The sequence below is a fragment of the Bradysia coprophila genome, chromosome X (assembly GCF_014529535.1).
Source record: "Bradysia coprophila strain Holo2 chromosome X, BU_Bcop_v1, whole genome shotgun sequence".
In the NCBI taxonomy this organism is placed as follows: domain Eukaryota; kingdom Metazoa; phylum Arthropoda; class Insecta; order Diptera; family Sciaridae; genus Bradysia; species Bradysia coprophila.
This window is the reverse complement of record NC_050737.1, coordinates 999,099-1,017,343: the sequence shown is the minus strand read 5'-3', so window position 1 is coordinate 1,017,343 and position 18,245 is coordinate 999,099. Positions and strand designations below refer to the sequence as shown.

General features: G+C 33.8%; 1 protein-coding gene across 2 annotated transcripts; it reads left to right on the top strand.

Moving 5' to 3' along the window:
• Positions 1-1,328: 1,328 nt before the first annotated feature.
• Positions 1,329-15,121, top strand: LOC119081338. Of its 2 annotated transcripts, XR_005088478.1 has the most exons (3): positions 1,329-1,760; positions 2,782-2,865; positions 14,359-15,118. XR_005088478.1 is itself a non-coding variant. In XM_037190141.1 (2 exons), the coding sequence occupies exons 1-2, from the start codon at positions 13,817-13,819 to the stop codon at positions 15,045-15,047; spliced, it is 885 nt and encodes a 294-aa protein (XP_037046036.1). In that variant the 5' UTR covers positions 13,786-13,816; the 3' UTR covers positions 15,048-15,121. The 2 variants fall into 2 exon arrangements, 1 of the variants encoding a protein (XP_037046036.1); XM_037190141.1 differs by lacking the exons at positions 1,329-1,760; positions 2,782-2,865 and adding an exon at positions 13,786-14,012 and having other exon boundaries at positions 14,359-15,121.
• Positions 15,122-18,245: the final 3,124 nt, after the last annotated feature.

Genomic DNA, 18,245 nt, shown 5'->3' with positions numbered 1-18,245 from the left:
TCCAGGATTTTTCTCTGTGTATGACAGTAAAAACCATCAACAATAGTCAAATGTTCATTTTGACGAGTAGGATCACAATCTCCCAATCGCCAGAATGAACATTTGGACAGAGGTTCATAATATATATAATTCTCTATTCTATAGAACCCAAGAAAAGACTTAGCTTTATATACGCATTAATCGTTAATACAACTGAACGAAATTCATGTCTAAAAATCACTGACTACAGGGGACAGTAACACCAACATTTTCCTAAAAATAAATTTAGAACAGAAATATTCGAATGTTATTACACAATAAGCTTGGTAAATTATCCTCAAGAGGAGACATTATTCTGATTTCCCAGTCACAGGGAAAATCAAAAGACCGACATTATGCCATTTCCTTCTGAATATAGACAATTCGTACTCTGAGTCGTGAAGTTGGCTGTTTAAAAAAAATGTAAAAGTTAGCACTTATTCGTGCGACATGAGTATCAATTTATGATCTAAATAATTCGGTCGTTTAGATTTAAATTTTATGAGGGGACATCGGATTACAGTTAAGAATTAAGAAATTATTGTGGTCATAGTCAAATAATATATTCCAAACGATTTCAAATTGTTAATATTCTCAAACGAATCGTCCAGTTGTTGGTCAATCCATTCGTTACAAACCTAGCCTTAACTTAATCCTAAATGAATATACCACTGCACCATAGGCCACCCATTGTGTAGTTGCTTCGACATTATTATGCTGAAATATAAATTGGCCTATGGTAGGGCGGACCCAAGACCTCAGCAATTCTATAGTAAAACCGCAAGAAAACAAGTAGGAAGCCACTAAATTTATTTGCCACAATTTGACTAGACTTCATTGATTTACAAATTTGCATCAAAAATCACAAATATTCCAACGTAGCTTCCCAGAAATACAGCTACTTCGGAAACAGAACAGTCAGACGAGGCTAACGTAATAATACAGAAAGATGTAAATCCGTGCCTCCGAAGAATCCGATAACCAAATGACCCACATCAAAATAATCGAAGAAAATTCATCTGTACTGTACAAATCGATCGAGTAATTTACAGCCATTCAACACATTAGTTATTGTGTAACCTTTCTTCATTATTATGGTTAAGAATTAAGGTACACGCAGAATATATATATTTAAATTGTGACAGCCACAAAACATCTTTTCTTCTCTTCTTTAATTTTTCCTAAACGATAAATTTATCAAAATATTATAAACACAACTAGCGCCATAATATAACACCGACAGATATAACTTAAAAATTTCATAGAAAAGACAATATATTTAAATTGTATACCAAACAAAGTCATATCAACAGGTACGACAGGTAGCTAAAATAATACATATGGTGCTCCGTATTAAATGAAACGCGATTTTCAGTTGATCTTGCAATCTCGCGCTGTTTAGACCTGTTTCTGTATCGCAAAGTTGATAGTCGTTTCTTTTTGCTGCTTTTTGAAAATAAAATCTTAATTTATTTTCTGTTGGATAAAAATAATTGTTGTAGTGATGTAAATTAAACGCCCCATTATTATTTTGTGTGTTTTCTTCGGGGATTTTTTGTCGTTGATGTTGTTGTTGGAAAAAAGAAAAACGGATTTTACGGATTATAAACGCATCGCAACAGATTTGTGTGTCCAATAAGTTCGATATTTTAAGGAAGTGGTCGTGTGCAACACTGAATTTTTGTTAGTTTCTTTTTCATTTATTTTGTTGATGTTACAAAACGACTTTTCATAGTTCCCAGGTAAATTTCCATTAAACCTATCGGTATATAGCTCAACAAACCGTGTTTCAACCGATCGATTTTATTTTTTAAATTTACGCAAAGCAATGAGAACATATCCTTGATGATTGAATACAATTTTCTCTTCTTCATGTTATCTCTTTAGTTTGTTGCAAAATCATTAAGCTTCATCTGTGTCCTTCCTCTAAAAAACCAGCAGCAGATTGAAGAAAGATAAAATACAAACGAAGACTAAATATTTTTATCGCACATTTTTCGTGTATTATTTGCTTTAAATGAAATAAAATAAAAAAAATAAATTTTGCATATAAAAACGTTGCCAATTTTTTTTTATTTATCGAATTCTTGTGTTTTAGAAAGTTGTCTACCCGAACGAAATGCCAATAAATAAAAATTTTTACTGAAATTTTTGTGACCCATTGGCTACATTTGTGTGTAATAATAAAAATCTGATTTTTAAAGTCAATGTACAACAATTATATTACTCGACACAACAATATTCAGTTGGAAATTGTTGTTGGATATATTTATATATATAAAAATACATCAGGTCTACATACATAAGTGTTCAGGTATACCTGTGTACTCTCATTATTTCACCAATTTAACAATGTTCACAAATTAAAAACCAAACCAATAATTGGTTTAATGAGCTGTAAACTATAAATAATACAGAAACGTTGACTGATAAACATTTGATATTTCATTTTTACCTCAATTGCACGTCATATAATCCGAACCGAAACAATTTGAATGTTTCATTTCTCTATTTTCAAAAATTGCACTCCGTTGCTTTTAATCATAGCTTCATATTATTGAATTCAATTCAATTGGTTTTTTCGTCACTCCAAAACCCGTGAATTATTTTAATGGAAATTTACATGTGAATGAATTATTATACATTTATATTCTTACCTTTACGTCTCAGTCGTTACGTTAAATTTTTTTCTTTCGTGTTGTTTAAGAATACAAAAAAAAACAGACATCTCACTGAATGCTGTGTTTGTTTATTATTTTCCAGTGAATTTTATTACCATATCGGAGATCGAACAATTTTCACGCATACACGGCAAGGAATTTTTTCTGTACACGAACAATTTAAGCGGTGAGTGTTTTCAATATTTTCATATTTTTCCCTAAATTTAATTTTATTTTTTTTTAAATTTTAAATTAATTTCGCTGCTTCGGAAAGTCTGAGTACAAAAATCAGTCGAAAATATATTCGATGGTTGAAAAATTTGCCAAGTTAAAAGACGTAAGATGTACAGAGTCGGTTTTTTTTTTCAGTTCAACAAAACATGTTCAAATGTATTTGATTAGCAAATAAGAAAGGCAATTATTAATGGTATTTGTTAGGTCTGTTTTTTAACAACCAAAAAATTTTTTTTTGAATTTTTAATTTAGCAAGACGAAAAACACAGAGTTTAGGCTCTAAATAGCTGTTGTTAAATTAAAAGTTTCATGTCCTATTTACCGTAGGGAGGATAGAGTTTAGCATATTTTGTTGTTTTAAAGTAGAAATACATCAGCAGAACTACAGAATGTTCTACCATCTCCGTTCATTGGCTTTGTTTAGTCTTTTCTTAATAGCTTAATAGCTTTCGGCCAAATTAATTGGTAAATGAAAATCATCAAAAAAATTTGTTTGTGGTTTGTAGATTGAATCAGCCTCTGTCCACAAATTAAACCATTAAAAAGGGACCAAATCTTTGATTTGGGATGCTACAGTTAGCGACACCGTTGCTCCATCATACCTGGCCCAATCAGCGAAAATCGCTGGCTCTGTCGCAGATCAATCAGAACGTCATAAACATAATCACTACATGGCATTGAAACGTGACTACATATTCACTCCTATCGCTTTCGAAACGTTCGGGCCAATGGGAGAGGACACTAAGAAATTCATAAATAAAATCGGAAAACTGTTGCAACAAAAAACTGGAGAAAAGCGCTCGACAAATTTCTTGATACAACAATATTCAATAGAAATTCAGAGAGGAAACTGCGCATCAATTTTGAAAACGTTTGAAAATGACGATGCTAATGCCGTTTCAAACATATTTGATTTGTTATAAATCTAAAAACTTCTTATGTTTAACGTACCATTTGATGTTTGACACAAAATCTTTTACTTCATTATATTCTGACACATAGTTTTCCTATATAATGACCAGAGTTTATTATATATTTTGTGGTCGTTGTGGGTGGATAACAGATGATAAGTTGTTTATCAGAAGTTAATGTGAAACCCTTAAATTTTAGCGAATATTTTTATCTACTCTCGCCTATTGTCAATAACTGACACGAAAAAAGATCGTCGTAAAGCTATGAGCATTTCTTTTTGAAACATAAATCTAAGAATAATTGCAACATTGTCAACCTTCGTGTAATGGAAATGGATTCTAATTTTTTGTTGTTGTTGATTTATTGACTCTGTGTCAGTATGTCAATCAATTTATGTCAGAACTCTTCACAAAATTGCATATAAAAAATGCTCCTTTGTACTACCCGTTCAGTGTGATAGGTACCTTCAGTGAAGAAACATCATCGTTCCTTTTCGGTATTTAGATCAGAACGGACGTATGAAGAGACGTGAATTTAAATTTAATTGTTTAACGGCTAAATTCAATTTAATAACGTGACTTTTTAGTATTACTGCTAGTGACTGAGAACACAATTTTCACAGGTAACATTCGGGTTGTTTAATTTATTTATCAGTAGCACATCTTTATTGTTGATGAATGTTAGATTACTGTTCACTTCAATAACATGTGGATATTGACCAATATACCAGTATATATCTAGCCAAGCAAAAGGCAAGAGCTCCTGTTTCACGGAGTCGAGTTAGGGCTTAACAAACAGTAATATGAAATACTTTGTTCAATTCCATTACTCTTGTTCGCTTCTTCTTCGACTAAAGTTTTCTTTAAGGGATCTTGTAGAGCTAAAGTCTGCAACTTTAACGTTGTCGTTTAAGCTTTATTTGTGGTTTTTTCCAGTAACTTTTAATAATAATGAGAGGAAGGAAATATTAACGGATTTTGTTTGATAAATTTGAATCGAAGAGAAACTGATCGGTTTTCAGTTCAGCACAAAAAAGGGTTGAGCTTCACGCCGGAGTTAATTTTGTTATTATTGTCGAGGGTCAAGAAATTCGCTTCTGTTTTATGAATATTAATTACTGAACGTATGTTTACAGTAGCGTAACTGAAAGTCCTCTTGTTAGTACACCGATTACTAAAAGCTTCTTAGCTTAGAACTTAACTTCATCACCATAGAGTCACAATGAATTGGAATGCTTTTAGAAAATAAATAACGAAAATAGTCTCACCCCCAATAGACTCGTTTGTCGTGCAAGACAACAGATTGTTTTAGATATTAAAAATTATCCAGATGAATATTATGTAAAATCAAATTCACAATTTGTATTAATACGCGTGCAAAGGCAAACATATAAATATTTTCTATTGCTTTCTCTCGATTTCGATGGAATATGGAATTGTTTTTTTCGATTTTATGCTGAAAAAAAGCTGAACTTTTGAAATAAATTAATTCAATTCAAATATTAAAGGATGATGTAATCCCAAAGACGTTTGCATTTTAAACATTACTGAAGACTCTACCGAACCTTATTGATCCAGTTGAATCCGGTTTTTGTAGGAAAAAAACAAAAACAAAACTAATGAAAACAAAAAAAAGTTTTTTTTTTACTCTAAAAAAATACTCGTTCGTGCTTACGTATCGAGGCTTAAAAATATTTAAAAAAAAGTTTAACAAAAAAAAGTTGGAACAGAAGATGAGGTAAAAAAAACGAAAACAAAATTTTATTTTGAAACAAGTTTAAACAAAAACTTCCAATTCGTATTGACTTTACTGATTAAATATTTATTTGCTGGTTTAAAAAAAAACTTTTGACGCAAGCTTAATGATCCCTTCAAAATGTTCCGCCAAAGGATTTCGGTTTAGTCATCACGTTGAATAGAACAGAAATTCTTCTTCACTCTCTTCAATTTCACCGACCGACGATATATGAATAATTCTTAAATTAGAACAAAAGCTTCGATTTCTAGCACTTTCATGCTAAAGACTCTGTTCCGGTTATTGGCCCAGCACGACGATAGTTTTTTTTTTCATGACTTAATTGCCATGTTTAAATATTAGCACATGTGAATATGAATTAATGTTCCACATGAAGACTGACTGCGTCTTTTTTTAGTCATGTGACAATATTGACTCGGTGTAGAACTCTGTGAATTAATCATCCATTTCAACTCAGACCAGCTCATATTACTTGAGCTCAAACAGATCCATATTATTCACCACTTATTCACAACAATAACCGTAAGCGGTGTATGAACGCATTTTAATAATCAATTAATCATACGGCAGATTTTGTGTGATTAAGAATGGGAATATGTGAGCTTTCAGAATTGACCGTCAAAATGGAAACACACAAAAAATTAATTCGTTTGCTCAATACAACTTTGAACTGAAAAACTTTCCAACCAATTTAACCATTTAATGATTTACAAACTTTCCGTATCCAAATGCCTGAGTGTTAAATTGGTTTAAAAATCGTTTTTTCGCCAGTTTCTATCAATAGATCATTGTTTGAACAAAACACTAACAACACATATATAGACAAGACAGACGGATCCAATTGCAATTAAACAATATTTCCAAATCTGTAAATTTTAGAGGTCAATCAACTTGCCTAATAATTTCATTCCGAAGAATAATTTTTTTGTTTATCAAACTTGAATGTGGTCACTGTGGCATATTATCACAACTGAAATTCATCTTAATGCAGTAACATTCATTGTTCTAATGTCTGGGAGACGTTTGTGTATACCTACTGACTGCCGATAATAAAGTTATCAATAACGAAACAGAATGAATAGAATGAATGAGTAATGTGCTGCTAGCATCAAATTAATTAGTGCAACAATTTTCTGTTTTGTTAATGGGAAAACGTTCACTGCGTACTTTTAAAAGGGCAGGTAATTTAGAAGAATTTGTACATGGCGTTGTACGTTTCCATCTATATCGACGACAGATTTAAGCTTGGCTTTGGGAATGTAGATTTCTATCAATATTTAAGTTTTAACGTTCATTTAAACAAGTCTACAAATACATTGATCGCAAAGAAAAACAACTAGACTCAGACAATTTAGAGGTGAATTACTCTCTGCATGAAACTTTGTCAAATTAATTATTTTATGCAATTTATCTGATCAATTAATAAGATAATCAGACAGCTAGCTATGGTAAGCAGGTACTAAGAGTATGTTTAGAGTGTGTCATTTTTTCTAAAATGTCCAGCCGGACCCAATTTGTAGGCATGGGCGATAATGATAATGATTGTCGATAATTATCGATTATCGATAATCGATAATTATCGTCTCTTTTTATCGAAAATTATCAAAAAAATATCGATAATCGATAATTATTGATATTTTGATAATTATCAAGATATCGATAATTCGATATATGGATATTTCGGTCCGAAAATCCGATATTTATCGATATATTCCGATATATCGGTATATTAACATGAATTTTCAGATAAATATCAAAATATCGATGTTTTAATAATTATCGAATTTCGATATTTTGATAATTATCGATAACTATTAAATTATCGATAACAATATGATTAATCAATTATCGATAATTTCTTCTCAAGCAATCAAACGACTATAATCTTACTGCAGTTCACGCCAATATGACTGCAAAATCTCGGCGTTGTAGAAATTGCAAAATCTTCTTTACCGATTTGAATAAAAGTCTACAATGTAAAAATATGACACGATTTCCAAAGATGATAATCAAACCGGATTTAATAATAATACTTATGTAATGTAGATAGGCCTAAGTATATTACTAATGGTTTTTCATTATGTGACTTTGATTCAAATAATCTGAATTTTTCAATAATTACACGAACAATCGATAGTTCTGAGTTACAACAGATTAATTCGTATATTTGACATATCATTTGTATGTAGTTGAAATTTTTATTCATTTGTTTTGATCAGTTCACGAGCAAAATATTTTCAGGTTCAATTTCCCAACCTAATGAGCTTTGTAATGTTGATAAGAAATTTAGTAGGTGCATTAACTATTCCAGTGTCAAAATCACAATAATTCGAAACTTGAGTGCACGTTGAGTGTGGAATGGTTTCTTTTGTGCTAAAGGAATCCCGAAGTTGATGTTTATCAAATAAAACAATAAAATTAATAATTTTCAGAAACACTACTCATGATATGTTTGCAGCATTATTACATTAGATAACTAATGAAACGTGTTGTTGCAGTACATTACTTTGCAATGTGGCAAATGATGGAGATGGTACTTCTTGTGTGAAATTTTGCTGGTAAACACACAAGAAGTGCAATTTCCATCATTTGCCCCATTGGAAACGGATGGGACCAGCAGCTTAGATACGAAAATTGACAATTCATGAACGTTCTTGAAATTTCACATTAACACATTCACAGCAGGGAGATCAGTAGAAATAATGAAATTGTTTTTGACATAACGAGTGAAAAAAATATGAAAATTAGAGAGTGAATTTAGTTGATCCGAGGCGAAGCCGAGGTCAATGAACACACTAAAACAAGGTATTTTATTTAAAAATGTGAGGTAAAGTTAACTTTACCTCACGTTTTTAAATAAAATAAATTGAACAGAACCAGGATCTCCTCTCCATTGATTCTAATATTTTACCAACAGTTAGATGAAATTCTATAGTTTTTAAAGAAATAAGTGGTGAGTTTCGGCTTTTGATAGCAGTAAGCTGGTCCTTCCAAAATTGCCCCTTCCATTGCTGTAGAGGCATAGCACTCTAGCTTCCAAGAACTAAAAGAAGCTGAAAGACACACCACATGCAACTGTGTGTTTGCATGTAATTTTTTTTTAGACATTTCAATGAGCTTAGAACTACAGAACTATAGCGGAGAAATTCACTTCTGCATACATTTATGAAACAAGTACGATCTAGATTGAATTATAAAAATATAAAAAAAAAATTAACACCCACGGCCCCTCGTCGCTTTGAGGTCATCATAATTAATTAATAACAATACAGCACCGTCAACCGGCTTTTCGCCTAACTGACTGAATAAGCCTGATGAGCCTATACGAACTAGGCACAAAGTACATCAGACTCAGATAATACTTACGTACACAAATTTCATTGTATATTGATGATGTTATATAAGGTCCCTGACCGTGATTTGCGGACGCGAAACCAAACCATGATTTGCTTATGTAAATTTACATGTAAAATAAATTATACCGCAAATCACGATTCTCTTGTACATAGATTTGCAGTATTATTTGTATAACGTTTTGGAATACCTCCAAATATCGGTCTCTATTGAGCTTCATATAAAAATATCTAATTAAAATATTAAACTTAATTAAAGAAGTTTTTCAATTATTTATTAATTACGAAGCCAAATGTTCAATCTTCACAATAAAGTTAGCCCCTACTTCTGGATATAAAAAGATTCCAAGAAAATAACGCACAAAGTTAAAAATTGTTACAATACCACAAATCACGATCAGGGACCTTACACCTTATGTCTTTTGTCGTTTCTTTTTGTCTTTTTTCTGTGTACAATTCGTTGGAGCCCAACCACTCCAACCACCCGCATTATGAAGAAATGGTGTGCTTACAGATGTCAATTTCTTGCTATACATTTTAGATAAATCTAATGCGCAACTGTCTCCACTGGGATGTAGAGTACTCGTCTGTATATGAGCATATAGATTAAAAAAGACCATTGTTCTAGTGAATGTATACGTAAAACTAAATACCAGCATAATGCTGGTCTTGCTGGTAGATCGTTTCATTAAACGTATATCTAAATGTCAACTTAATACTGTTAGGACTTACACAAGTTGGGTGGGTCAGATCCCTTGACTGACTGATTTTCTCAATATATTTATGACTCAAATTACCCTAAAACGGACTTGCTCAAAGCGAAAGCATGTCTTGCTTGCCATAAATTGTTCATTATTTTTCAGCTATTTTTTTCAGTTTAAACAAAGGCAACTTCATTTTCAAACAAGCGATGCTTTAGTCTGCTAAAAGAATCTCAAAAAAGGCAGTGTTTCTTGCTTACCTGTTGAATAATCATCGACACCAAGATATCACGCAAAAAATTCTTTTAAGAATAAATCCTAGATCCAGTATTATCTATTAACGAACAAGTTACACAAGTTGTCCTTTGATAAAGAGACCAGACAGATATTCTCTTAACTATCTTTAAGAAGAATCGACGCAGCGCTAAATTGTAGCCTTTTATGCATAGAAATAATATATTTTCGATGATAACTTTGTATCAGCTTCTTTTCTGAAAAAAGTGGGACCATCGTTTTGTGCCAAAGTGTATGGTGTTGGTACAAATTTAGGCTACAATTTATCTTTGTGTTGCTTTGTCTTAAGTTCGCTAGGTCGATTATAGCGCATCGTTGAACTTAACCTCACGAATTTCATTCCTAGTCGAATATATTTTTTTTTAATTTGTTGAGTGTAGGTTTGTCTTAGGCCAATACTCTCTCTAGGAAACAAACTACATTTATTTAGGGGTAAAGAACAGGTTCATATAACAGAGTTTTTCCTGATCGATAACAAAAAGTTTGTGTCACACCACACGTAGTAACTTACACAACACATAACAGTCTGACCATTTAAAAATGTCAGGTAAGATGAGAATTTATTTGATACAGGAGGAGATCAATGGTTTTTAAACCAAAGCTTATGAACATTTGTTGTGCATAAGACCAACCACCATTGAGTCAGAAAAGTCGCTTCTCCCGACCGGCAGCGCTTCTAACTATCATTACGTTCCTTAACCTGTCACAGACATATTCTTATAAGTAAAATTATCGAATCTGTTACTCCTTTTTATCGAACTATTTTCAAATTATTATGCAAAGTCGGTTACATCAGTTGCCTTAAGACGAAAAGACGGATTTACACATGACTAAATTGGTGCGTACATTTCGGGACAAAATTATTATTATTTTGATGATAATTTTGGACTCGCAGTTTTTTTTCGAAAAAGTACGACCATCTTTCTAGAGAAACGCTATATTCCGCGACGAATTCTTTTTAATTTTCAGCTTTAGAAATACTAGAATCGAATTGGATTTGAAATAAAAAATTTGATGTGCACGGGTGAGACACGAACTCACAACCTTCAACTTGCCGGACTGATGCTCTGTTGTGAGTTCGTGTCTCACCCTAGCACATCAAAATTTTTATTTCAAATCCAATGCGATTCTAGTATTTCTAAAGCTGAAAATGAAAAAGAATTCGTCGCGGAATATAGCGTTTCTCTAGAAATTTGTCCACTATGTTCTCCCATGTTTGGAATACATTCTGTACTGCAAGCGGTGTTCTCTGTGTTTAGAGTTTCTGGAAAATTTATTGATATGATGTATACTAACTAACACATACACATCTAATGGAGATTGAAATACACATAGAAGAAAGAACATACATGTGTTGTACCAACGGTTCAAAATTGGATTTTGAAATAAAAATGTCCACGGTATCTCAATTGGTTAGAGCATCAGCCCGGCAAGTTGAAGGTTGTGAGTTCGTGTCTCACCCGTGCACATCAAAATTTTTATTTCAAATCCAATTCGATTCTAGTATTTCTAAAGCTGAAAAGTATGAACATCGTTTGGTTTGGTGTTAAAATGTGTAAGCTTTCAGCAAAAATTTAAATGTTTGTGGTGGTGTTACCTAACTACGAAAAAACTCAAAATATGTGTCAATTTTCGGGAAATTTTGAGTTTTCTCGGACCACAAACATTTAAATTTACTGAAAGCTATTCCTTTGGAAATATCTCTAATATCACAAGTTCAATATGGTCAACACCTAAGGAATTTTATTAATAAAAAGATTTTCGAATTTTCGAAGAAGCTGAGAATTATTAGAGTTATTGTGTGCTCAAGCGACGAGTAAAAAAAAATCGGGAATGATCAATTCAATGTATTAAAACAGTGGAAAATCAAAGATATATGTCCGCCGTTTGTAATTTTTTGTGGGCGGCTCGCTTCAGGTTTAGATTAACTGCTTCTTAGCATGAACATAAAACATATTCGGAGGCTGATGAAATCACAGTTGGCACCGCGTTGCTTTTATATAGATAGATGACTCGTTTCATTGTATGAGTTAAAACATACAATACAAACAATCTTAAGCTGTAGCTCTTATCACTAAAGCCTCCAAATTTGACACTTGTCAATTCAGTGTTCATGCTAGAAGCAGTGCTGTGCTCTCACCCAATTTTCTGTTATGTGTTAAGGATGAAGATGCTTAGAATAGTTAATTACGCAACGATTGAGTAGGTCGAAAGAGTTACGTATTAAGCTTTACATATGCTACTTGCGTCGAAAACCGTAGTTTGTACGTTTCAATCACTACTTTCAAATCCCTCAGCATGGTCGGCTTTTACTCGATAGGGCAAGCCAACGACTAGTCCTGAAAAATTACACTTCTCATTCCTCGTAACAAAAAATATCAATTTTGATGTACTGTGATTTACTGGACCAAACATGAAAGTGTGTCTTCTCAATAATATAAATCCTAAAATCGATCGACTTCATTTCACATTGTGTCACCTCGGTGCACTAAGCGTCACCTCGGTGCACCATGCGTCACCTCAGTGCACCACGTGTCACCTCGGTACATCATGCGTCACCTCGGTGCACCACACCCAGAAAATTATATTCAGCACAGCTGAACACTTTTTTTGAAGCGAGAAAAGTACAAATGTGTAACGTAACGTAGCAGTATAGACTTACAACTGAAATGCATTACTATTCAGCTGAGCAGGCCATAATTCTCATCTATCCTGTGCATAGTGTAGCTCAATAGACAATAGTACTGTTCAACAGTACAATAGTACGACTACTACGAAAAACGTACTGCTATAATGTACAAATTTTAGGACAAGTACATTTGTTAACATAGCTGTACGAAGTACATCTTAGCTGCACTTAGTGTGGCCAGTATGTAAAATGTACATATGTGCGGAATGTAATATCATATATGAATAAGAGATATATACGACATGTAGAAGAAAAATATAGGCCAAAATTGAATGTGTTATTAGTACCGAATTTGAGCTAGTTAGCTGTCAAAATTGTATGAGACGATGGTGTAGATGCTGAAGCGCTGTAGGAGCTACAAAGTCCCATACATTTTGACAGCTAACTAGCTCAAATTCGGTACTACCAACACAGGTTTTTTTATTCCACGAATATTCAACTTTGTCGTATCACTCTTTCATATATGGTAATATTCAGCTGTCTTGTAAAATAGTTCTGCACAGTTACCGCGTGTAACCACGCGTCAATTCATTGCACCATAGCCTACAATGAATTAGCGGGTCATCATAGAAAACCAAACACTTGTTTACGTGACTGTTGTGGACGGTATATTTTACGCAATTTCGCGAGTCGTAGCCCGAACGTAGTGAGGGCAGTGCCTATTTTCAAAATTTATTTCACGAATTTCACGAAATTTCACGAATTTCATGAAAATTTCACTAAAAATAGGCACTGAGTGAGGGCGACTAGAGAAAGTGCCTAAAATAAATCGTCCACAACAGACACGTTTTCATGCCAAGAGCCTCAAAACCGTAATTTATGTCCAAGGCATGAAAATAAGACATAAGTAATACCACAAAAAAAGTAATACTTTCATATAGAAAAAAGCCGCTATAATCTCACAGTCACAACACAGTCTTGTGAGGTGCATGTTTTAGAAAGAAAATCTATCATAATCTATTGAGTAAAATTTAAATAAATAAAAGTAACAGTGCTAGTAGTATATAAGTCAAATATAATTTTGTTTTCAATTTCGCGCCATAAAAAACTGATATGAATGCTAGCAAAACTGCGTTATCGATTTTCAAATAGGAAAGAGTGGGGATAGTGTATGTCATCCATTTTCTAAACTGAAATACTAATTCGAGCTGTTTTTATATCGCATCGTTTGTAATTCATTTTTATTTGCCTCGATTGAAGATGAAAGCCTCAAAAAAGAAAGATGGTCAATCTAATAAGAAAGATGTGAATGGTAATGGATCAACCCCAACAATTGATACATATTTTAAAGCGGTTGCGAGACAATTGGATGTAAATGTCGACGAAGAAAAAAACATAACCGATGAAACCGCTGTGCGAAATATTTATATTGACGCGTTGAAAATGAAGTTACAAGGTAAAGAAATATCTATTTTCTGGACTATCAAATTGGAGTATTCGGAGTTCAATGTTAATTTCCGATGAAATTTTCCTTGGAGCGCCTTAAATTTCCATATTGGTTATATTCCAATTTGATTATTTCCGACATTTTCTAAAGGAAATACGAGTGGTAGATTATATCCAAAAAAGGAATCGAAATAAATATCAGCGACACATTTGTTGCTTTTAGATAAAAATTGAGTTTCTAGTTGAGTTAAAAGAATTAAAGTGGTTCGGTGCTGTACTAGTCTTTCATTTATTTTAATCGAAATAAACAGTAGAGTCCATCATATTGACGTTTTCGTAAACAATTATTTATGCAGGTTTGGCTGGACACGACGCGCAAGAAATAATTGAAGCAGATCGATGTGATGCGGAAAGTGGCACCGAAGGCCAAATTGCAGTGACGGCCGTTAAGTCAACTGCCAAAGAAACGCCCGCTGATCTCCACAAAAGTGGAAAAAATCCACAGTGTACTGGATGCAAAGCATGGCAACAAGAGTACGACAATCTGCAGAAGTTATGCTTGCGGTTAACGATTCGTAACGCTGACATGGACTTAAAATTTGAAGATCTGCTGAAAGTTAAATCTGGAAAAAATCAGATGTTACCAGATTCAAGCGACACTGCGGCTACGGATGACATTTTCTCAGCGAGAGAGCTAAAATTCTTGGAGTGCATGCCCTTAGATAAGACATCCGACTCGACGTTTGTTCACCATTGCATCCAGTACGCGTACAAAGACAATCCGCTCATCCTGGTCCAAAGATCATTAAAGGGAACAGCTGAGGTCATACATATTGCAGAAAATGGGGAAATCGGCGAGATAATTCCAGGCAAAGATCCGATGACACCGGGAAAGGTTGAACAAATCAGAAATTTGTTCATTCAGCGTGTATCTAAATGTCAGCTTGATGCTGTTTCTTATTCTGAGCGCATCAAGGATGCATACCTTAACCGACTAATAGCATCTGGTGTGCGAAACATTGCTAAAAAGAAAGGAAGTTCGTGACTTCGATATTGTTGCTGAAAAAACTTGTTTGAATACAAATTGAATTGTGTCTGAAAATCTGTGGTTTTCCTGTGAGGTAATGGATGAAATATTGAACCTGGATTCGTCGTTAAAAACATTACATTCAGCAGCATGAGAAGCGACGCTGTCATAAGTAATCATAAGTTGATAATAAGCCGGACAGTACGATTTGAATCAGGTATGTATTCGTTCTCACAACACTAGTGTCCTAGATGAAAATCGGTCGATTTGCATTCGTTTGATTACAATACTTGTCGCAACTAATACTTGTAACAGGATTTGTCGTTCAGCAACCTCATACAAATTTATCTAGACTCAAGAATTGGTAAATGCTTAGAATTATTAGGAAAAATCAGGTTTTACAAAATCGTTTTGGTTTACGTAAACTGTTGACTATCGGTGAAAACGAATAAAGTTATAAGTTCAGTACTTCGTATAGGTTTAAGTAAAGGAACAGAATTATAGTTTAATCTTAGTCTAGTCTTAGTCTAATCTCAGTCCAGATTCTACTAAATGTCAGACATGAGTCAGTTTACTTCTTAATTCAAGCACAAAACCGTTCTCAGGGTTTAAAATAGAAATAAGGGAAGTCTTAGCAAGTCTAACAAGACAACTTAATATAAAACCTACTTTGGACATTCGTTGCCATGCTGTATGGGCTCTCACCAGAGATTTGATGAAGTTAAAATGAAAAAGAAGTTTCTCCAGTAAGAGTACATTAAACAGGCGTTCTTTTTAATTGCCGAGTCATCCAAAAACTTCGCTAATGGTCAAACAGAAATTTCAACCTTGAATTACTTGCAGACGCAGACTCAGATACTAAGTTGAAAAGTAAGGAACCTGTTAGACAATAGCATGAAAAAAAAACGAAAATCCCCAATTAACATCAGTCCTTTACTCAATTCAATTCATACAGTGCAGAGTAACAAATTAATCTTTACATTGTTCTTGTCGGTAAATTACTCGTTTTCATAAGGATTCGGAGGCGTAACAATATACTGATTGAGACCAACTTTCATGAAAATGAATTTTTTCGCAATGTTCTCTACGGGTGCCAAAATAAGTTTGTTAGACTTGATAACTTTTTCGATGTGGTAAATATAGTCCACGACTTCGAATTGTTCGATCAACACACACATTTTGTGATTCAGTTCAAAATAAAATTTTACCATTCCAATGCTCACTCCATCTTTCAGTCCAATGAAATAGTCGATTGTCTTTTTCGGCCGTGTGTACAACAAACTAGTATAGATTACGTTGTCTAGCTTGATTCGTTTGAATGCACTGATTGACTTGTTTGATAAATCGAAACGTTCCAATGATTCGATACATTGGAGTTCCAAATGTGTCTCCACGATGATAACCGGCTTTCCACGACAAAATTTTTTTTGCTTGAAAATTCTCGGAACCGATTTTGATAAAGTATACTTGCTCGACATCTGATCAAGCACATCAGTCGTTCCGTTCACCCAGCTTCAGCAAACATCCATTATTTCGCTCAAACGAAAAAGCAGAATGGCACCATAAAGGTCCCAATTGTCGGACGCTGTTCGACAAGTGTTTCAGCAAGTGAATGACCATCACCATATTTTCCTTGCCAAATAACTGTTGATGATCTTTCACGAATTGGAGCAAATAATTTTCCGCCTGATCCACTTCCTTGTACGGGATGTCGGCTTTCAGTAATTTGTAAACTGCTGCTGATAAAATGCGTATGTGATGAACGTACTCATTTGATACGAGACCGGGGTAAGCATACTGGTAGATAATACAACAGCAGCGATCGAAACTCACTGGCCTTAAAATTTTTCTTTGGTCGAGGGATCGCGGTTTGCGAGTAATATTGCTCGTCGGTTTGATAGCCAAAAGTCTCGCATTTAGTAATGCCTCGACTCTTCGGTGGAATATAATATGTTTTGGAGTTGTTGTTTGGGTTGCAGAAGTAATTCAAACAACGTTTTGTAACTCCAAGCAGAACTGCATGCATATACTCCACTCCTATGCTAAAGATGATATTGAAATGCTCCAAACTGACTAGACACGATACATCTGAAAGATAAAAAATTCTTTTTCAACTAACGTCAGCAAGTGAAGTGATGCTTAAAGCCGTATTGACTTGACATTTACAGTTTTGAATTTTCAACAATTTTACGAAAATTTTGATTGGCGATCTACTGGCCTTTTAGTACATTCAACGAAATTACTTAAAAAACTACTAAGCGGAAACGAACAAAATCAACAAAAAAAATTACCTTTCACACCGTTGATAGATTCGCCAGCAGTAGACGTCGATACCGCTAACATTGTTTGAAGCGTTTGGACTTCGTCACGTAATGCACACGGTTCATCTCTTTCAGTGTAACGAACGAATTTTTTCGGTTTTTTGGGCTTATTGGTGTTCTCTTTAATGTTTTTTTTTCTTCTTGCCTGTTTTTCCGTCGTTGCAGCGGTTGAATTAGTAAGTACAATCAATTCCCCAACAATATCGCAGTATGTACAGCTTTCGTAGCCCCCAAATTGTTTCGTCGCTTGAAGCAAACTTTTGGCAGGTAAATCGACCGAGCAATGTGTAATAATCGGCTTAAATACGAATTCTTCACCGCCAATATTCAATGTGATTTTCCGTTGGCTTAATTCGTTCAATTCATTTATGAGTGGAAGCATGTATTCGTAACAATCCGGTTTTTTTTGATGGTAGTATAGCCCACTCACAATGATGTTGTGCGGAAGGAATCGGATATTTGGTGGCAAGTAGTTCTGGATCAATTGAATTGGCCATACAGACAGCGTGTTTGATTTATATTTGTTTGCTCCATCCAGGTTCAAACATAAAGATAAAATATTTATATCAGACTCAGCATACTGTTCGTTGATATCTTTCAATATTTTGCCATCGCGCGCATCCGAATACGATTGATTGTTTTTATTGTAGCTTGCTTCGAATTCACATATATGCGACCAGTTGTCTTTTAACACTTTTTCTAATTTGTTGTTCGATCGGAATCACAACAAAAAAAAGTTTGTTTCAGTAGTTTTTAGCACTGTATTACATCGCGCACAACTAGATATTGTGACATCTGAACAGACTTTGTTCATGCAATGACACTTTTCACATTTTATGAAGTTGAACATAATGAAACAAATCACGTTGCTCTCCGAACATTTTCAGTATTGTAT